This window comes from Littorina saxatilis, linkage group LG1 (assembly GCF_037325665.1).
Source record: "Littorina saxatilis isolate snail1 linkage group LG1, US_GU_Lsax_2.0, whole genome shotgun sequence".
Taxonomy (NCBI): Eukaryota; Metazoa; Mollusca; class Gastropoda; order Littorinimorpha; family Littorinidae; genus Littorina; species Littorina saxatilis.
Genome location: NC_090245.1, coordinates 6859940 through 6881685, shown reverse-complemented (window position 1 = coordinate 6881685; position 21746 = coordinate 6859940). Strand labels below are relative to the sequence as shown.

The 21746-nt window shown below is 40.5% G+C and overlaps 2 protein-coding genes across 8 annotated transcripts in view; one reads left to right on the top strand and one right to left on the bottom strand.

The window, feature by feature from the left end:
* LOC138960284 (centrosomal protein of 89 kDa-like) overlaps positions 1–13589 on the top strand; it is a 37512-nt gene extending 23923 nt beyond the window's left edge. For all 4 annotated transcript variants that reach the window (XM_070332140.1, XM_070332131.1, XM_070332122.1 and 1 more), the window contains 11 exons: positions 1430–1629; positions 2065–2180; positions 2635–2815; positions 4342–4405; positions 4744–4847; positions 5969–6068; positions 6348–6389; positions 6736–6825; positions 8606–8652; positions 9049–9171; positions 9930–13589. In XM_070332140.1, the coding sequence (XP_070188241.1) occupies positions 1430–1629; positions 2065–2180; positions 2635–2815; positions 4342–4405; positions 4744–4847; positions 5969–6068; positions 6348–6389; positions 6736–6825; positions 8606–8652; positions 9049–9171; positions 9930–10098 (1236 nt within the window). In that variant the 3' untranslated portion in view covers positions 10099–13589. The remainder of the gene's footprint in view (positions 1–1429; positions 1630–2064; positions 2181–2634; positions 2816–4341; positions 4406–4743; positions 4848–5968; positions 6069–6347; positions 6390–6735; positions 6826–8605; positions 8653–9048; positions 9172–9929) is intronic.
* Positions 13590–13677: 88 nt separating this feature from the next.
* Positions 13678–21746, bottom strand: part of LOC138960251 (apoptotic chromatin condensation inducer in the nucleus-like) — a 41620-nt gene continuing 33551 nt past the window's right edge. For all 4 annotated transcript variants that reach the window (XM_070332067.1, XM_070332083.1, XM_070332075.1 and 1 more), the window contains 8 exons: positions 20769–20939; positions 20025–20235; positions 19451–19683; positions 18893–19000; positions 18184–18499; positions 17121–17233; positions 16393–16509; positions 13678–16057 (listed from right to left, as the gene is read on the bottom strand). In XM_070332067.1, the coding sequence (XP_070188168.1) occupies positions 15794–16057; positions 16393–16509; positions 17121–17233; positions 18184–18499; positions 18893–19000; positions 19451–19683; positions 20025–20235; positions 20769–20939 (1533 nt within the window). In that variant the 3' untranslated portion in view covers positions 13678–15793. The remainder of the gene's footprint in view (positions 16058–16392; positions 16510–17120; positions 17234–18183; positions 18500–18892; positions 19001–19450; positions 19684–20024; positions 20236–20768; positions 20940–21746) is intronic.

The window sequence follows — 21746 nt, the reverse complement described above, 5'->3', positions numbered from 1 at the left end:
AAGTTTTGACTAAATATTTTAACATCGAGGGGGAATCGAAACGAGGGTCGTGGTGTATGTGCGTGTGTGTGTGCGTGTGTCTGTGTGTCTGTGTGTGTGTGTGTAGAGCGATTCAGACTAAACTACTGGACCGATCTTTATGAAATTTGACATGAGAGTTCCTGGGTATGAAATCCCCGAACATTTTTTTCATTTTTTTGATAAATGTCTTTGATGACGTCATATCCGGCTTTTCGTGAAAGTTGAGGCGGCACTGTCACGCCCTCATTTTTCAACCAAATTGGTTGAAATTTTGGTCAAGTAATCTTCGACGAAGCCCGGACTTCGGTATTGCATTTCAGCTTGGTGGCTTAAAAATTAATTAATGACTTTGGTCATTAAAAATCTGAAAATTGTAAAAAAAAAATAAAAATTTATAAAACGATCCAAATTTACGTTTATCTTATTCTCCATCATTTGCTGATTCCAAAAACATATAAATATGTTATATTCGGATTAAAAACAAGCTCTGAAAATTAAATATATAAAAATTATTATCAAAATTAAATTGTCCAAATCAATTTAAAAACACTTTCATCTTATTCCTTGTCGGTTCCTGATTCCAAAAACATATAGATATGATAAGTTTGGATTAAAAACACGCTCAGAAAGTTAAAACAAAGAGAGGTACAGAAAAGCGTGCTATCCTTCTTAGCGTAACTACTACCCCGCTCTTCTTGTCAATTTCACTGCCTTTGCCATGAGCGGTGGACTGACGATGCTACGAGTATACGGTCTTGCTGAAAAATGGCATTGCGTTCAGTTTCATTCTGTGAGTTCGACAGCTACTTGACTAAATATTGTATTTTCGCCTTACGCGACTTTTTTTTAGTGTGTGACGTCGATAACACACAACGGAAAAGTTGAAGGAAAAAGAGCAATGAAGATTTTTCTTTTTTGTGTGTGTGTTTTGTTTTATTACGCGCTTCCTGTGCTTTGGTCTCATATTTGATGTCTGAACTTTTTAAATTGGGAAGTCTGAAGGCAAATATCTGTGATAAGTAAACGGCAATAAAGTGTTTCTTCTTGTTGCTCAGTGTGAACCAGGAAGGAAAACCATAATCATTGACATCAGTTTTCAGTCATATTATGTTCTCAATGTTATGTTCTTGCATGGATTATCAACTCACTATGTCATAATACACAACACAATAACTAATACTGAAGTTGCGTTCTTTATATATCAAAATGAGAAGTACACTAGAGGAAAGAAAGAAGCGTTCTGCGTGGAGTTCGAATGCCAAGTGAAAAAAGAGCGGGAGAATTCTGGTTACTGAGGTCAATACTTTTCCGGTGCTGGACTAGGGATGGACAGTTAACCGTAGGCACTTTATATAAACATTATCTTATGGACTGTATGATTCTAATACATAACACTCACTTTGTGCAGATCAACAAGCGCTACCTGGCTCCTCTGTTCCTGGCGTACGACGACTTGATACAGGAGAAAGAGGAGGCAATGCGCCAGTGCCAGGAAGAGTTGCAGGCCCTGAAGAAGCGAACGGATGAAGTGGTGCGAGAAAACCAACGTCTCCAGATGAAAGGAGGGGGTGGGGGTGGCGGTACCGGCAGGATTGACGCTTCTGACTGGTGAGTGTGTATAACATTTTGTTGGGCTGAGTGAGATTGTAAAAGGATGTAGAGGTCTTAATATTGTGTGTATGGGTTACTGTGTGTTTGTGCGTATGTGTCTGTGTGCTTGCGTGCGTGCGTGCGTGTGTGCCAGCATGCGTGGGTGTGTGATTTGCATCTGCACACGTGTATATGTGTGTAAGTGTGTGTACAAAGTTTAAAAAACCCACCTGGGTTTTGATTAGCAAGGAGTCTGCAGTGAGTTTGTTTAAAAAAAACACACGCAAAAAACAGCTTAGTAATACATTTGCCATAATTTATTTGGATTGCATGCAAAGGCTTGGTGAAGATGATAGTGATGTACAATTCTTTGTCTTATAATTATTGTATGATTTCAAAGTTTATTGCAGTTTTATGTTTTTGTAATGACTGTGATGACAATGATATGTGCAGGCAACAGCTACAGGAACAGGCAAGGCTTGTGCTGGAAGAGAACCAAATACTCATTGAGCAACTGGATGTGCAACAGAACAAGGTCAAGGATCTTTGTTCAACGCACGTGCATGAAGGTGAGTGTTCGCTGTGTCAGTAAAAGTAGGTTAGGAGCGAGGTATGGTTTTTACTGTACAGATTTTATGACTGACCAGTTTCTAAGAGATCAAAATATATGAATGCTGTCGTTTTGTTGTAATTTTATGTCGAGTTCTTTGGCATAGAAAGAGAGAGACACACTTACATACTCTGATGCATCGTATCCCTCTTTGATGGGCGCAGTGGCGTAGTGGATAAGACATCGGCCTCCTTTACTGAAGGCTGCAGGTTCGAATCCCGGATGCGCCTGGTTGGTTAAGGGTGGAGATTTTTCTTATCTCCCAGTTCAATTTATGTGCAGAGGTGCTGGTGCCTTGTCCCCCTTCGTGAACCTGGGAGTTTCAGCTCATGAACAAAAAAGAAGAAGAAGTATCCTTCTTCACACAAGCTCAAATTTGAAAACAACACTTTACGGTTTCTTGTACTTTGCAGTGAGTCGACTGACCAAGCGGCTTACAACAATTGAAACGGAGAAAGAAGAAGCAGAGCGAGAGCTGGACGAGACGAGACACAAGTACAAGAACGTCAAACAGAGATACGACAAAGTCTTATTGGAATCAGGCAGTCACATGACTATGCAAGATCACATAAACAATGTGGCTGATTTGAAGAGGTGTGTGAGTGTGCAAGATCACATAAACAATGTGGCTGATTTGAAGAGGTGTGTGAGTGTGCAAGATCACATAAACAATGTGGCTGATTTGAAGAGGTGTGTGAGTGTGCATGATCACATAAACAATGAGGGCGGGGATGTAGCTCAGTCGGTAGCGCGCTGGATTTGTCCAGTTGGCCGCTGTCAACGTGAGTTCGTCCCCACGTTTGGCGAGAGATTTATTTCTCAGAGTCAACTTTGTGTGCAGACTCTCCTCAGTGTCCGAACACCCCCGTGTGTACACGCAAGCACAAGACCAAGTGCGCACGAAAAAGATCCTGTAATCCATGTCAGAGTTCGGTGGGTTATAGAAACACGAAAATACCCAGCATGCTTCCTCCGAAAACGGCGTATGGCTGCCTAAATGGCGGGGTAAAAAAACGGTCAAACACGAAAAATTCCACTCGTGCAAAAAACACGAGTGTACGTGGGAGTTTCAGCCCACGAACGCAGAAGAAGAAGAAGACATAAACAATGTGTGTGAGTGTGGAAAAGAGAACTTGCAGCTTGCTTTGTCTGTTGCAGCAGCAGCACTGTGGAACATTACTTTTGTCTGCTTTGATTTTTACATTTAGTCAAGTTATGACTAAATGTTTTAACATAGAGGGGGGAATCAAGACGAGGGTCGAGGTGTATGTGTGTGCGTGCGTGTAGAGCGATTCAGACCAAACTACTGGACCGATCTTTATGAAATTTGACATGAGAGTTCCTGGGTATGATATCCCCGAACGTTTTTTTCATTTTTTGGATTAATGTCTACGTCATATCCGGCTTTTCGTGAAAGTTGAGGCGGCACTGTCACGCTCTCATTTTTCAACCAAATTGGTTGAAATTTTGGTCAAGTAGTCTTCGACGAAGCCCGGACTTCGGTATTGCATTTCAGCTTGATGGCTTAAAAATTAATTAATGACTTTGGTCATTAAAAATCTGAAAATTGTAAAAAAAAAAAAAAATTTCTAAAACGATCCAAATTTACGTTCATCTTATTCTCCATCATTTGCTGATTCCAAAAACATATAAATATGTTATATTCGGATTAAAAACAAGCTCTGAAAATTAAATATATAAAAATTATTATCAAAATTAAATTTTTGAAATCAATTTAAAAACACTTTCATCTTATTCCTTGTCGGTTCCTGATTCCAAAAACATATAGATATGATATGTTTGGATTAAAAACACGCTCAGAAAGTTAAAACAAAGAGAGGTACAGAAAAGCGTGCTATCCTTCTCAGCACAAGTACTACCCCGCTCTTCCTGTCAATTTCACTGCCTTTGCCGTGCGCGGTGGACTGACGATGCTACGAGTATACGGTCTTGCTGCGTTGCATTGCGTTTAGTTTCATTCTGTGAGTTCGACAGCTACTTGACTAAATGTTGTATTTTCGCCTTACGCGACTTGTATTATCTAAATTTTGCTTCTTTGTGGCTGTGTTCTTGCATTAGATAAACTTTGTTTCATAATTACTATGATTTTTATTTTTCAGGTCTGTCACGGAAGAAAAAGAACAGTTTGACAAAGAGAAAGAGAAGATGGCTAACAGACTAAAGGTAAGACTTGTGATCAGATCAGACAGTAGTCTTGCAGTGTATGACCATATTTGTTGTTGTCAGTGTTTTCTGTCTTCAATTTACTTCCATTTAATAATGCAATGGATTGACAAGGTGGAAAGATATTCCAAGAAAATTTCTGACAATATGCACTTTGTCACATTTGCAAAAAATAGTTTGTATTTTTTAATTTTTTTAATGTTGGCTGTTTCGTTAATTTAATTTGTTTGGGTCAGGTGTGTGTGTGTGTGTGTGTGTGTGTGTGTTTGTGTGTGTGTTTTCCCCACAAAATCAGCTTTGAAAATGCATTCTCGTACCATTTCAATTGTTCCTTACAGGCATCGGACGAAGAAAGAAACCACCAGACGCTGGCAGCCATCGAAGTGTCGGCAGAAAACAAACAGCTTAGGGCCGAGATCAGGGCCTTGCACAAAGCACTCAGGTAAAACCCAACAGGTTAAAACAAGTGTATGGATGAAACAAGAGGCGAAGCCTTCAAGGCTCACGTAAGAAATAGACAAACAGTAACACAAACTCAATCACTCCGTCACACAAGAACCTACACACACACACAGTAAGCATAGGTGACACTGTGCAAGAAAGCGAGACACTACTCACTAGATCTAGATCTGTCTGTCTGCATGTAGCCTACTTACAGGGACACGACTAAGAGTAATACCTAATATTCTGGACTCGCAACGAAATATACAAACAAATGACAATGAACAACGCTTCGACCTAATGGTCTTCAACAGGTTAAAAAAAAAATGAAAACAACAATACAAATATCAAAACGACTTATCAGAGAAGATGATGTCCTCCAAGCGCAAAAGAAGGGGGGAAGGGAGATAAATCAAAAAGAAAAATAAGCAATAAAAAATGAAACCAAAATGAAACAAACCAGAATAATAACGCTTGAAGGGCCTGAAGTTGAAAGAAAGAGAGAGATCTCGAGAGAGAGAGAGAGAGAGAGTGTCAACAATCTACGACACGACTGCCAACTAGTCTCGGCCCGCTCAAAAAACAATGACCGAGACTTTCAGTAATTCCTTCGCGTGACGTCTAACCCTCTTACGCCATAATGTGACGTCTTCAAATGACGAAATGTTAAAGTTTCTACCACAGACATACACACGCACGCACGCACGCACGCACGCACAGACAGACAAAGTTACGATCGCATAGGCTACACTTACGTGAGCCAAAAATGAATCTTCTCTTTCTGTCACACCTGGTATGATTTGTTAGCCTACATCTGTTAGAATTAAATGGCTTCAAGTCAGAGAGTGCTAGGTTATATTTATCTGCCCGTTAAAGGATCCAATTGCTAGGAATGCGTTACGCAGGAATTGTATGCGATTTTGTTGCCAAAAATGCCCAATACAGCTTAAAATTTGCAAGTTACATGGTATGTCTTGTGCCCAGTACAGGGATTCCATTGTAGAAATTTTTAACTGATATTGTGTGGATTACTTTGTAGCATTTTCAAACCAACATTACAGGATAGAGCTTAAAATATGTTCAGCTTACTGTGTATGATTCATCTGGTTGTATTGATTTCAGGAGATCCCAGAACAAGATGCTGATTTTCCAAAAAGCCATCCAGCAGTCCGAGAACAAGGAGCTCATTACACAAAATGAACTTGCCAATGTCATTAAAATTGTAAGTTGTGTATACATTTTGCTTATTTTAAATGTCCCATATTTAAACTTTAGCACTGTAAGTATTTCTTACATTCCAATCAAAATTGCATGTAACTTACTTCTGAAGATGAATTATTTGTGACAATTTTATGTATTTTGAAAGATGAAGATAAAATGTTAAAGGGTTTGCATGTTATTTTTAAAGATGAAGATAAAATGTGATGTTCAAAGTGGTTTGCGTTTCACAAGATTTTCCCAAGCTACATATTCAGTTGAAGCAACTTGTTCATATGTGCAGGTTGAAAAGACTGCTTTGGAAAGGGACACTGCTTTTAAAGTGGTGAGTTTCTACTTTCTTTGTGTGGTGATACTTTGTTTGTGCATGAAATGTTATTTGTTCATTCTGAAAATAAAATGCCTGAAGTTAGAAACAACTAGTTGTTTATGAGAGCGTGTATTGATCAGAAGACTGACCAACCAAACAAAGATGTTATTGTTAATGCTAATACAGAGGTACAAAACTACCGTTAACACAATAGTAAACAAGGCATTCACTTGAGAGACCACTGTATATAGATATGTGAGGATTGTGATCACTTCCATTCAAGTTTTTATTAAGAAGAAACCATAGGTCGCAGAGTAGAGTGTGATGAAACAAATGTGAAGAATCACAGCGGTGTTTTCAGGTGAAAGAACAGCAGAGGGACTGCAAGGACACTGTGACGCAGATGGTGGGCAACAGTGTTGTCATGGGAAAAATGGAGGAAAAACTGAAGGTGATGTTTGTTGTTAAGATGGTGAAAACGAAATACAGTGGTACATGCGATGTGTGGCCCCTCCGACGAAAGGACGCCTCCCTCAAAAGGACACCTTGTGTTGTCCCTTTGTCTATTATCTGGACCAAAACGCTATGTAAGGACACTTTTGGCTGGTCCCTAGGGTGTCCTTTCATCGCAGGTACCAGTATAGTTACTGTCATCGCAGGTACCAGTATAGTTACTGTCATCGCAGGTACCAGTATAGTTACTGTCATCGCAGGTACCAGTATAGTTACTGTCATCGCAGGTACCAGTATAGTAACTGTTACTGTCATTGCAGGTACCAGTATAGTTACTGTCATCGCAGGTACCAGTATAGTTACTGTCATTGCAGCAGTAAAACAGAAAGACAACAGTAGACTGAAATTTAACGCTAAATTTAGTTGAATTTAAATGTTTAAGCTGGTTTATATTACGGTTAAAAGGGCTATTTTATCAGAGACACGCAGTGATTACTTTCTGTTAAAGCTCATGAAGTAACTAGCTCTTCTTCAGCGTTCCAGAATTTTCTGGTTACGTGTGAGCTCGTTTGCCCATTTGGGTTCCCCACACTATACTCTGAGAGCATAGTCAGCTCATTCCGCTTTCGTTGAGTAGACATGCTGGGTATTTTCGTGTTTCCATAACCCACCGAACTCTGACATGGATTACAGGATCTTTTCCGTGCGAACTTGGTCTTGTGCTAGCGTGTACACACGAAGGGGGTTAAGTCACCAGCAGGTCTGCACATAAGTTGACCTGGGAGATCGGAAAAATCTCCACTCTTAACCCACCAGGCGGCAGCGACCGGGATTCGAACTCACGACCTCCCGATTAGGAGGCCGACGTCTTACCACCACGCCACTGCGCCTGTCAACTAGCTCTGATCACGTGAAGAGAAAAAGTGAGCTAACACTAACGGAGGGTTATTGGAACCAGACTCTTTGGCAGTAAAGGAGCAAAAGATGCAGTAGAACCAGCAAGTATTGACTCCAAAATGAATCACCAGGAAACAGTGTTTTCATTATTTTTCTGTGCACTTTTTGCTTTAGCTTTTGGTTTTCCTTTGTATGTGTTTGTTTGTGGTCCCCAAGATGCCTCCACAGGTGAACATTTGACTTTGTTTTTGGCTCACGTAAGTGTAGCCTATGTGATGCTAACTTTTGTCTGTCTGTGCGTGCGTGCGTGCGTATGTATGTATGTATGTCTGTGGTAGAAACTTTAACATTTGAAGACGTCACAACATTTGAAGACGTCACATTATGATGTAAGAGGGTTAGACGTCACGCGAAGGAATTACTGAAAGTCTCGGTCATTGTTATTTTGAGCGGCCGAGACTAGTTTTTTCTTCGAAATCGGCCATTCAGATCTAGATCTAGTGTCTCGCTTTCTTGCACAGTGTCACCTATGCTTAGTGTGTGTGTGTGTGTGTGTGTGTGTGTGTGTGTGTGTGTATGTGTGACGGAGCGATTGAGTTTGTGTTACTGTTTGTCGATTTCTTACGTGAGCCTTGAAGATTTCGCCTCTTGTTGTTTTTGTTGTTGTGTGTGTTGTCCTTGTGTTGGTGAGTACAGATTGTTTTTGTTTTTCAACTTTGTTCATCTAATCCAGAGCAGATGAACCGCACTTTTCCATCCAGTGTTAAATTGAATGGACAATGAGATATCTTAAGTCTTATGTCTCACATTCGTTTTGTTGTTTAGAATCTTTTTCAATGTGAATGATCAGGAAGTGACATTTTCCTTGTTTCATTGTGCAGATGTACAAAATGAAAGCCTCAGCCAAGCTGCAGACGGTCGCAGAGAAGTAAGTAGGCTTCTGAAAGTGTTCAAATGTTCTGTGGAAGGGAGATAATTGTTAAGTTATATATTTGAAAATTGTTGTGCTTTTAGGCTTTATCTGTCATGCCCTGAAAAGCTGTGTGATCTTAAAGCAAATTGAAAGGGGTGTGGTGGTGGTAATTTGTACGGTCTTGATTGTATGTGCCTTTTTGTTCTCTCAAAAGCTACCAGGCTTAGCAAGTAAAGCTTTGCTTCTTGAAAGTTTAATTTTTCTAAGACATAAGACTGTATTTGTCTTATTTATGATCTTTTTCTTTTGAATGATGCACGAGTGTAACAAAGTTCTCTGTGAACATATCTGCAAGTGTTTTTCTTTATTTAATTTGAAGCGAAAGTTAACTGAAAATCTTGTTTTCTTCAGATTGAAAGAGCAAGATGATTCCTTCAACCGACAACGGCAGGAGTACGAACGTGAAATTCGCTACCTGCGTCTGCTGGTCAAGGAAAAGGAAGAGTTGATCAATGAAATGGAAGGAGCAAAGAAGTAAGTGTACTTTTACTGCTGTTTTTTGTTAACTGTGGGTTGGGTTGCTGAGGAAACTTGCAATCATTGGTCAGAATGGGGTGGAGATGGGGTTATCACTGGAACAAGTATTTGGTCAGAATGGGGTGGAGATGGGGTTATCACTGGAACAAGTATTTGGTCAGAATGGGGTGGAGATGGGGTTATCACTGGAACAAGTATTTGGTCAGAATGGGGTGGAGATGGGGTTATCACTGGAACAAGTATTTGGTCAGAATGGGGTGGAGATGGGGTTATCACTGGAACAGGAAAATTGGCAGTCTTCTTTTTGAGTAAGTTGCTTCTTGATTCCTGAGGGCTTTCAGCCAAACCCTGATAAAAAGCAAATGAGGATGATATACATGTACCTCAAAATGAAATTAGAGCACCACTGAAATTACTACAAAGTATTGATAAAAGCAGCTGTTATACAGTATGTTTTCATGTCGTAACTCCCTGAAGCAATCCTGAAAGGTTGACTGACAATGACTTTCTTCTTGCAGCTACAAATGTACTAACTTATTACTAGCAGGAGCATGGTTTGAGAATCACAGTCCAGAACAGACATGCTATAAAATTGTGTACCTTAGTACGTCACAGATTTCTGGGACAGATGGTAGCGACGTACTGTATGGCAGCTCGCTTTCCCCAATGAGAAACCAGCCTGAATTTCCATGAGGGTTACCTCACAGGACGATATAAAATCTATCCTTATCCTTATGTGTTGTGACTGTGTTCAGGGGTGTGGAAGAGGACCTAGAGATGGTGTGGCAGGCAGCAAGCTCCGAGAACCAGCGCCTCAAAGACACGCTCAGGACCTCTGTCTACAAACTGCGAGAACACCCCTCACTCAGAGATGCCCTCGACGAGGATGAGGAAATGGAGAGGCTGGTGCATTTCTCAGAATGATGGGAATGAAGTAGACTAAGGAGAGTTTGGTTTGGTTTTCACATGAGTGTGAAAAAAACGAAAAGAGAACTTGTGTTTACAGTTTGTTGAAACTGGGAAGAGTTAGAAAAGAGCTATTGTCAGTTGTGTTGGTGGTATGATATTATTCAGGATGGTTTTGAGTGAAGTGTTTGTTTTCCCAGTGTTTATCACTGTAACTGAAACCTCGGGATAGAGAATCTTTCAGTGGCTAGATTTCCCTTTTTGATGAAGACTTCCAACCCATTTCGTCTTTCGTTGTCTAGAGTTGGATGTTTGAAGTTACTGGTCGTTTTGGTCCAGGTTGAAGAGGAAAGCAGCTAGTGAGGCTGATCAGTGATGAAGAAAAAAAAATTCTTCCTAGGTTAGAGATGACGTTCAAACAGATGTAGATTCAGATTATGATGAAGTATTTATCCGTGTGATAAATTAATTTTCATCCATGTCAGCAGGAACCATTGTTCTTAATTCAGACTAGACTTTCTGAATAGAAAAATTAGTTTTACGTGTGTTGTTTGAAGTGCCAGAATACTCTGCAACACTTGTCCATATTATTGAGAGAAAAAAAAACCGGAAAAAACCCCGTCCTTCATTGATGGCATGCAGGATCACACATGACAGAGATGAAAATAGTCCAATATGCACCAACTCCGCTATAACAAATGCAGATGAAAAACTGTTAAAAAGAGAAGGGAAAAAAGAAGGAATCTTTTTTGTTTGTTAAAAGGCCTCTTGGTGCGCCCCCCTGTTGTTTTTGCAGTCATGATAACATGTTAATCATGTGCCTTAAATTGTTGTTACAACTGCCGTTTTGTGACAGCTCACGAGTCAAATTCACACCATTAAATGCTGCACTTCGTCATTAATAAGCAAAAGGCCATAGTCATGAATGTTAAGTTATATGATAATGTCCACTGTAGGTTTAAGAACATTATATGTCTGTCCCTTTTCATTATTTTTTCCCCCTTTTGTTTGTGTTGTAAGTGTGGGTGTGGGGATAGTTTTGTTTTACTTGCAGTGAACTACAGGTTGTACAGTTTGATTCAGATTGTTCATGTGTTTCTGGTGTGTGTAACAAATACAAGAGTAACGACGAAAAGAAATTGCTTATTTAAAGCTCTGTAATGGAGCTACTGCAAAATGACATAATATACGCAAATCGTTTTGGTGCTGTTACGGTCTCCAGTGAAACAGAGCAGCAAGTGCTTGAGATACTCTTTTTCTTGTGATACTCTTTCATCGTTGTCATCCGTTTCTCTCGATGTGCTCAGGTTCTTGCTTCCATTGAGGTCACTACCATTGCCGTCCCATGGTCTTTTAAGCTGTGATATTTTTTGTTTGGGTTGGTTTAAGCCTTGGGCTGTGAAAGGAAACGTAGATTGCCTACTTAGGACAGTGGAACGCCTCTTTTGATACCCCCCAATGTAAGGCTCCCTCCCTTTTAAGACCCTGTTTTCTCAGATGTTCTCTTCATAATCTGTGTTTTAGACCTGATTGTCTCAGATTTTGTTTAGGACTTTTCAAGGGAGTTCCGCTATACAGTGGTACTTACAAGAGAAGGTACTTACAAGAGAAGGAAATCCTAAAAATGTCCCTACCTTGCAGGTGGCCTGTCATGACAGGTATATTTTAGTCAAGATTGAAAAAACAGGTGTCCTTTCTTGGGAGGTGTCCTCTTATGGGAGGGGCCTCACATTGCAAGTAGCACTGTATGCAGGTTTGCCAGTAGAGAGTGTAGAGTCATTTCCCCTGGAGGGAAGTTTGGCAGTTCATTTGTCATCTCACTGTTGTACTTTTTTCTGTTCATGTATCAATAGACAACTGCGTCCTTGTTCGAATCATTTCAGTTGCTGACTTGTGTTGCATTATCATTCCTTGCCAGTATTTTCCTTTCTGAATGCCCTTTTTTTACAATACCACCATGGTTGCGTTGTATGCAACTTAGTTGAAGAGCATAGTATGCCTTATGCAAATCCATATTCATCATTAAACAGGCATGGGAATTGTCCGCCGAACGGCGGATTTCCGCCGAATTTTTTTTGTTGTTCCGCCGAAAATGCAAAAGTGTCCACCGAAAAAATAAAGGGGGGAGGCACACAAAAAAAGCACCGGTTACTTTGGCCTTTGCGCAAAAGCCCGCGAAAACTTTCCGTACTTTGTTCACGCACTGCTACCGCCCGCCTCAGTTATTGAACTTTTATGCTTGAAAGTAAACCAGATTGCACAGATTGTGTTACAAGTTACATTTTCCTGTTTGTCTCAACAGATCAATTTTTTTTTACAAATTTAAACCATATAATACATGTATATATTTTTTTTCTTCAAAAAAGCAAAAATTGGTAAATTTTTTTTACTAAAAACTCTGATTCTAAAAACAGAATTTAATGGCAAACTTGGAGCTCAGATGACACCAGATTGCACCATCTGGGTTCTTTGGAGAAAATTTTTTTCCGGGGGGGCATGCCCCCGGACCCCCCTAGTAAGGCTAGGCGCTTCGCGCCGTCGACTTGACGCTTCGCGTCTTCAGTTATAAATTTTCCGCCTTTTTTACAATTTTCAATTCCCATGCCTGATTAAAAAAATGTGTTTCTGACAGCCCTTTTACTTGGTGGGAGAAAGGATCACAATGTATTTTCTGTTATCATCACAGGTGATGTGTAACAAATACTTTTTACCTTTTCTATTTTTTAACCTGGTTTGTTTTCTCCATTTTTTATTACCGATTCAACTCATATGGAGAAAAGTGATGATCATGAAACCAAGGGTTAAAAGAAAATAGCAGTAGATGTGAACACCAACTTACTGCAAAGTGATGGATTTTCTACTTGGCAAGGAGAGATGAAAGGTATCACATTGTCAATGTCATCAACATATGTATATTTACCAATACTTACATGCAAGTCTGTGATATTTTGACAGCAAGTTTCGCTATACAGGGGCATAATTATATGTCCATAAGTTTTGTGTTTTTGATGTATAGCGTTGTACTAGGCGAACGCCACGCCTGCAAATGTTAGCTTGCCATTATTTTCAAATAATAGTACGCTTTTATTTTATTCTTAGTGTTAGCATGAGGAAGACTGTATCAGCAAGTCCTTTGACTTCGTAGTTGAACTGGTGAAATCTGTAAAAGTGACCCAACAATGTGTTTTTTGTTTCAAATTTAAAAGCGGCCAACAGCTCTTTTGTGGAGTACAGATTTAAAACTTTTAAACCGATAATAATTTTCTCTCCTGTTTTGTAAGTCAGGTTTTGTCCATTAGTGTACGTTTTCATTCATAGAGGGTACTGCAAGGCATCATGGTTTTCACTATCAGAGTGTATGAATTTGAAAACTATTCGAGGAATCCGTCCACTATTTTTATTTTTCCGTTGTAGTGTTTGTGTACATTTCTCTTATTTTTATATGATGTGCAATTGACTAACGGTATAATCAAATGTTTGTAAAGGATTAAAAAGATCTTAAACCTTTACTCTGCTCTGAGAGTATGTTCAGCTTGTGTATGCTACACACACACTCACACACTCTCTCTCTCCTCTCACTCACACAGTACTCATGAATAAAACTTTCACACCGATTTTTATTTTCATCAACCATGTTGCAACCATCAAACCAGTGTCCATCAAGCAAATCTATAATGCCACATGGAAATTACTTACTCAAACGAGTATGCAACAATGGGACTTATTCTTTGAGGAAAAAAGCAATGGTTTTCTACATGAGAAATACAGAAATGATATTATGTGACATTTTTTTTAGAAAACGCTGCTTGTTAAAAGTTTATTTGCTGATATTAGCACAAAAATACTGTAGCATGATGCCCTTGGCAGTCGCAGACCACAGGTCCAAACAAATACGCCCCTCATGACAAATCTTGATGATTAAAATATGATCACACTCATAACAGAAATGCACAGAATTCATTAGAACTCACAGATAACATGGAATCCATCTAATTAGCCAAGAAAACTTACACTAAAAAACACTTCTTTTTAAAACGAAGACAGTGGCCATAAAAAAGTGTAAAAAATTCTTGCTGCAAATTCCAATACACATTAATAGATCATGAACAGGACACTAAAACCTAATACCTTCCTTTTCATCATTTTCAAATGAAGACTGCCTTAAAAACATGAAAACTCTGGCTTGAAATGTCCATGCACACAGACAGGTCATTATTAACGAACATGACACTAAAACCTGCAACAAATCCGGGAAGTTGAACGCTGCAAGCCGAAGAACAAAATTTGCTACTCATATTTTCAACTCCCCAAAGCTGCTCTGTAATAACTTGAAAATATCCAAACAATTTAAAATTCCAGTCAAATGGAATTTAACATACATCGACACGCTCAATTACCTTCCCCCAACATATAAATAAGTCTGCTGCCACTGGAGAAAGAATAATAAAGAAACAGACATCAAGCTTATCCTATTTAGTACTAGCTGAGGGTTTAGATACGTACCTTCCTTCCTGTGTCAAACCTCGCATGAATCATCACAGATCTATCAGAGATTATACACAAGTTTTTCAATTAAAACCATACAAGGATTCTATAACCAGCTGTTTTCTGCAAAGATCAATTTTCTATTGAATTGTTACACCTGTTACTTGAATCCAAGACCTCCATTAGCTACAAATGGCATTTACAATTACAGATGTGATTTCTCTGCCTTCTATGAATGTTCATCTGAACTGTCAGATTCTTCAAACACCACACTCATCTTACTACAGCTTTGATTTTACAACCCCAACCTTGAATCATTATACCAATCAAGTCAGAGAAGGAAGGTATTTCTTGAAGTTAAACAAGTGATAGATGCAACCTGCATTATTATTATTATGTACATGGAACAGGGAAAGACATATCACACATGAAATGAAAAAGAAAAAGAGCCCAGTTACATTCATATGAACGTGTTTCAGCTGCACAAATGTTTGCACGAGAAAGGGCCAGAGACTTTCTAGAGGAAATACAGAGAAAGTCGGACAAAATTATAAACCCTTGCATGGACTTCACTTGTTCAACTAAGCTTTACCTGTCAATGGAAAACGAAGCACAACTTTGGTGTTAACTAACAGTGAAGGGCATACCCACCACACTGGAATTAAAAGGAGAGAAAAAAAAGCAGTAAAAAACGACACAATTTTGAATGACAGGGGGAGGGGGTGGGGGTTAACATCAACACCAGGTTGCTGTATGTCTCTTTAAAAAAAAAAAAGACAGATCAAAGTAATAGAAAATCCAGAAGTATAAAACTGGGTATGTTACAGCATTGGTTTGCCCTTGGGAACAACATCACAAGAGCAAGCAAACAAACAACATTTATGCAACCCCGATATTCTCCCTCACGTAAGGTACAGGGTCACCATTCAACCCCGATATTCTCCCTCACGTAAGGTACAGGGTCACCGTTCAACCCCGATATTCTCCCTCACGTAAGGTACAGGGTCACCATTCAACCCCGACATTTTCCCTCACGTAAGGTACAGGGTCACCATTCAACCCCGATATTCTCCCTCACGTAAGGTACAGGGTCACCGTTCAACCCCGATATTCTCCCTCACGTAAGGTTCAGGGTCACCGTTCAACCCCGATATTCTCCCTCACGTAAGGTACAGGGTCACCATTCAAACAAAAAACAAATGGCTGACACTTTTCACCCCGATCAGATCTACCTCCTCCTGCGATCGCGACTGCGACTTCTCTCCTGTTTGCTTCCCCGGTCTCTGCTCCCCTTGTCTCTGCTGCCACTGCGCCCTCCCCTCCGCCGGTCGTCGTCACGGCTACGCTCTCGTTCCCTCTGGTTGGAGCGGTTTCTTTCCCTCTCCCTGTCTCGCGTCCGTTCTCTCTCTCGGTCCCTGTCCCTTGGTCCTCCCCTGTTGTCGTCACGGCGATCTCGATCCCCTCCTCTGTCGCGTGAAGGGCTTGATGTGTCCTGTGCGGGAATGATAATACCGGGTAAGTTTTAGTATGCACGTACTTGCTGGGGGGTGATGAAACACTATGAGAAACAAGATGAGGACTGTGCAGAGCCTTGTGAAAGTCGACACACATATAAATGACAATCCTAGTCTGTGTGCACAATTACTGCTAACGAGATTAAATACTTTCCTGCACTGAACACAAAAACTTTGGATTTAATCACTGCTGCCAGCTGTTACATGGTTGCACATGTTAAATCTCTCTCTCTCTCTCTCAAAAACACAGACACACACAGGCAGTGAAATTCCTGTAGTTATTAAATTCAATAGCATCTTTTTCAAGACATACCCGTCGTGCTTCAGCCGCCTTTTTTCTTGCTGCTTCCTGCTCAGCTTCATCAATGTCGTCCCGAATCTTTTTGCGAGCGGCAATCCTCTCTTGTTTTTCTTGCTGGTGCTGCTTGGACTGCACAAATTACAGATGAAATTATTATTCCGCAATAATTTTTCTGGCATACATTTTGTAAGGCATTTTCTGACATACTGCTAGTATTTTAAGTTCCAATTTCTTAAAAAAAAAAAATCATTAAAAATATGAACTACATCAGTATTGGCGTTAACCGGTAATTATACCGGTTGAAATGAGAAAATACCGGAAAATAATTGGCTGCCGGTATAACCTACCGATTGATTTTTAGAACTACTGTTTTTTTCTCTGGTAAAACAACAAAACCAGTAGTCTGAGTTGGACTCTTACTGGTTCCAATGACCAGCCTACCTTTTTTGTTGTTGATAGTTTTCATCATAAAAGTTTGTGTACCAGTTTCAAAAAATATTAGCGCCATAACTGTACATGTAACAGCTAAAGCCATACCCAAACACAATGGGCTTAAAACCTAGCTACATCAAAGGTGTTTTTCTACTTTGATTTTACCTGTTCTTTATAAAGGAGCTCCAAAATCGAAAATGACATCATAACATGTTGACCAGAAACTTAAACGCATACACCAAGTCAAAAGAAAAGTCATCAGCCGAGACGCAAACGTGGAACGCCGAAGAAGAAGTCATCCAGCTTACCTGTTCGTCAGTTAGTGGCAGCCAATAGATGCAAGGAGTGGCCTTGGTTTTGCGGAACAGATCATCCAACAGTTTAGCTGGGGGTTCTTCTTCCACCTTCGGGGCTTCTGCAGCTGCAATGCAAATATAACAGCAACGTAAGTGATAGGTGATTATTTTTATTTGTTATTTTTTTTTAGCTAACTGTTCTTTCTTTTATGAATTCAACCCTTCTGTTGAAGTAGTCTGCGTGAGGTATCTGTAGTCAAGCTAACTTATCTTTTCAAAAATGATCAAGTACATATTAAAACTTTTCGAGTTTCGGGTTCAAGTGCTAGTCTTTTGGATGAGACCAAAAACCAAGGTCCCTTCGTGTACACTACATTGGGGTGTGCACGTTAAAGATCCCACGATTGACAAAAGGGTCTTTCCTGGCAAAATTGTATAGGCATAGATAAAAATGTCCACCAAAATACCCGTGTGACTTGGAATAATAGGCCGTGAAAAGTAGGATATGCGCCGAAATGGCTGCGATCTGCTGGCCGATGTGAATGCGTGATGTATTGTGTAAAAAAAATTCCATCTCACACGGCATAAATAAATCCCTGCGCCTTGAATATGTGCGCGATATAAATTGCATTAAAAAAAATATATAAAAAAATAAAAAATCCCTGCGCTTAGAACTGTACCCACGGAATACACGCGATAAAAGTCTCATATTGATTGATTGATTGACTGATTGAGTAAAATTACTGCTGGAAGATGAGAGGAGTCTGATCAACTAAAAAAACAAACAAGCCATTACCGAAGTGAATCTCCCAATCCTGGTTTAAAGTGCATTTACTGATTTACAGAAAGCCTGCGGAAGAGCCTCACCATGCCTGTCAGTTGAAAGAAAAGACTGTCCCACAGATATCTTAGCTACAGCGGTGGAGAAACAAAGCATGGAACACCAATTATACAACCAAAGCAAAGAAGCATCCCCACTCACTATCTCAAACTGACAGCCCACTCTGTGAACTTCATGGGGCAACGGATATAGACACAACCATCATCGAAACGCTGAAGGAGAATCCCAACTCACGTTTCTTCTCCTTCCTCTCCTTGCTTCTCTCCAGCTCCCTGTGTCTGCGTTCCCGCTCTCGCTCCCTGTCCTTGTCCCTCGGCCGCTCACGTGACCTTGACCTGGCACGACCGGCTACTCCTCGCTCAGGTGACCTTGACTCTTTGCCCCTGTCCCACTCCCGGACCGCTCGCTCCTCTCTCTTTTTCTCCGGTTCGGCGGCTGATGGTCGTCTGTCTCTGGTTACAGGGGGTGGGGATGGTTTCTTTTTCTGTGGGGGTGGGGCGGGCCGGGGTGCAGGGGGGCCTCCCTCTTCCTCTGCTCGACGCCGTTCCATCTGAAAGAGACATTTAAGTTTATTTTCCTTGTGCTAACAGAAGGTGACCTGAGGCTAGCCACCATTTTACCTATCGCAGAGGCAATGAAAAAAACAGCAATTTTCTTCCTCTGCCTTTCTCTGAAGCAACTGTTTAAGAAAGAATCAGCACACAAATATCAAAACAAACCTCATTTCAAAATTACTCAACCACAATAAAACTCAATTCTTTTATTCCAAAAACAGATGCTGCTAACATTCCAAAATTTAGAATGTTATTCAAATCCTTCATGCTTTTTACCATTAACTCTTTGGAAGCAACGCTTGAAAGAAAGACTGACCTCCAAATGAGGAAAACGGTTACTTGAATGCTATTCTTTCCTTTACAACTGTTACTAGAGTTATTGTGCTTACCTCCTCCTTATCAGCGTAGTCAACTCTGAGTGTCTTGGGGTTGGACTGAGGCCAGCGAGCTCCATGTAGGGCTTTTCTTGTTGCCACTGCATGCTCTTCCTTCTCAAACTGAAACACAAAGAAACGGAACTTGCATCTCACACACAATACAATTCTTCATTCATATTGTACCACACAACTGTCCTTTCTGGTTATGTCACACCTATGTCCATTTTATCTCCGTGTGAGACGCATGTCAAACCAAATTAACGCAATAAATTCTGAAATCCCACTGAAATCCATATTTGAGAAACCCTTGTCTTCGTCTGAACTCCAGAAATGACAGAGAAGGTATTTCAAATAAACCCTGTCGTGATAAAAAAAAAATCACAAAAAAAATCAACAGATGAAATGATAAATTATTTAAGTATGTAGAAGTACACAATAAGTATTTGACTACCACTACTTTCGCTACCAGTAGTCTAAATAGTTTTAAATCTTCAATTTGTAAACTTTTTTCTTTTGGGGGAATCTTGATTATGGAAGACTTTCTCTTTGACATTTGCGTTGTTTACTCACAGTAGCATAGCAATGAGATTTGATGCCGTTGATCCAGAATCCACCTTCGATAAGATTCCCTGAGCGACTCAGAAGCTGTTTGAGTTGACCCAGGGTGAAAGGTCGCACCAGGTTAATGATGTGAACAATACGGCTCACTGGCTTTCTGGCAGGCGACTGCTCACGATTCGTAGTTTCCGGTTCATCGGCTGGAACCAGCGGCTGGCTGACGCGTCTCTCAAGTTTGGGAGGTTCTGAAACAGGTACAAGCAAAAGAGAACTATTTGATAAGAATCAAAATTCTTCTCTCTCTCAAAAACAAAAAAAAATTCTTCTCTTCCCCGTGCACACCTTTAAGTTTACCCATCTCATCCTTCCCTTTCTGTTGCTACGGAAAAAAACAATGCTCGAATCTCATCTATAAAATAAGCAGGCTACATCGTGCAAGAGAAAGTGTGTGTGTAGTGTGCCTGCATGCTGTCAGTGATTAACAATATGAGATTCCCATGGCATTCTACCTTTCTAATAAGACTTGAATATTTTGACAGCAACCAATCATTTGAAAACAGTAACCAAAGTTGTTCAGGATGTTTACCTTCTGCCCTGGTCTTTCCCTCTCTGGCTTCTTTAGCCACTGCTTTGGGGGGGTCAATATCAGTCTTGATGATCTTCAGCTTCTTTGTTTTTGGTTTGGCCGGCGGTTCATTTTCATCATCGCTGCCATGCTTCTTCTTAGACACACGGATGTCTTCAAGAGGTTCCACCTGGGGTGAGTCTTCGTCATCTTCGTCTCCATCTCGCATCACCTGTGGAATAAAAAAAAATTGCATTCAATTTCCAACTGTAAAGCGGCTCACCTTGAATGCTAAAATTGCGGTGTGTTTTCATGTATTTGTCTTACCCCAACTCACTGTTAAGCCCGTCCTTAATTGAGCATCAAGTCCACTTAACGCAGTCTTTTTACCCAAAACTCAGTGGTAAAGCTCTGTGCGGCCAGCTTCGCAGCGCATACTTCACGTAGACAACTTCGCCCAATTACTGACAGGCTTTAGGAAGCTGTCTATAATATAAAATATCCACACACTTCAGAAAACTGATAACAATTCTTAACACATGTATAACAATCAATATGAGGGATAATACAGACTACGCATCACTCACAGAAAGAGACACAACTATTCTTACATTTCTTTTCCGATCAATTTAGACTGAGTGCACTTTTTTTTACAACAGCTTAAATTCCCTAATCACAAAGAGGCTAGAGCTCACCGATCAACCAGGCTTCACACAACTCTTGACAACAAATTCAGGCTATCATAAATGTTAAGAGATTACTTACAACTGTGCGTTTGATCTTGACATCCCGTTTGTCAGATGCCTGCTCTTGTTGTTTCTCTTTCTGTGGCTTCTCTATGATCTGCACCTGGTCGTCTGACTCCAAGAACATGGATTCCCCTGCCTCCAACTCCAGTATTGGCTCTGCCGACAACTTCACGTCATCTATCAGACCCTGGAAAAAGAAACAAGAACGCTGAAGCGTGACTAACCAGTCAGTCAAGCACAATAGGCAGACACACCAAGTGATGAATGTCGAGTTGTGAAAAACATCTGATTCACTCTCACCTTCCTTACATGCGCACACACACACAAACAATGTACACACACTGATCATCGTCACCACTACACAGAGAGACACACAATGTACACACACTGATCATCGTCACCACTACACACAGAGACACACAATGTACACACACTGATCATCGTCACCACTACACACAGAGACACACAATGTACACACACTGATCATCGTCACCACTACACAGAGACACACAATGTACACACACTGATCATCGTCACCACTACACACAGAGAGACACACACTGATCATCGTCACCACTACACAGAGAGACACACAATGTACACACACTGATCATCGTCACCACTACACAGAGAGACACACTATGTACACACACTGATCATCGTCACCACTACACAGAGAGACACACAATGTACACACACTGATCATCGTCACCACTACACAGAGACACACAATGTACACACACTGATCGTCGTCACCACTACACACAGAGACACACAATGTACACACACTGATCATCGTCACCACTACACAGAGAGACACACAATGTACACACACTGATCATCGTCACCACTACACAGAGAGACACACAATGTACACACACTGATCATCGTCACCACTACACAGAGACACACAATGTACACACACTGATCATTGTCACCACTACACAGAGAGACACACAATGTACACACACTGATCGTCGTCACCACTACACAG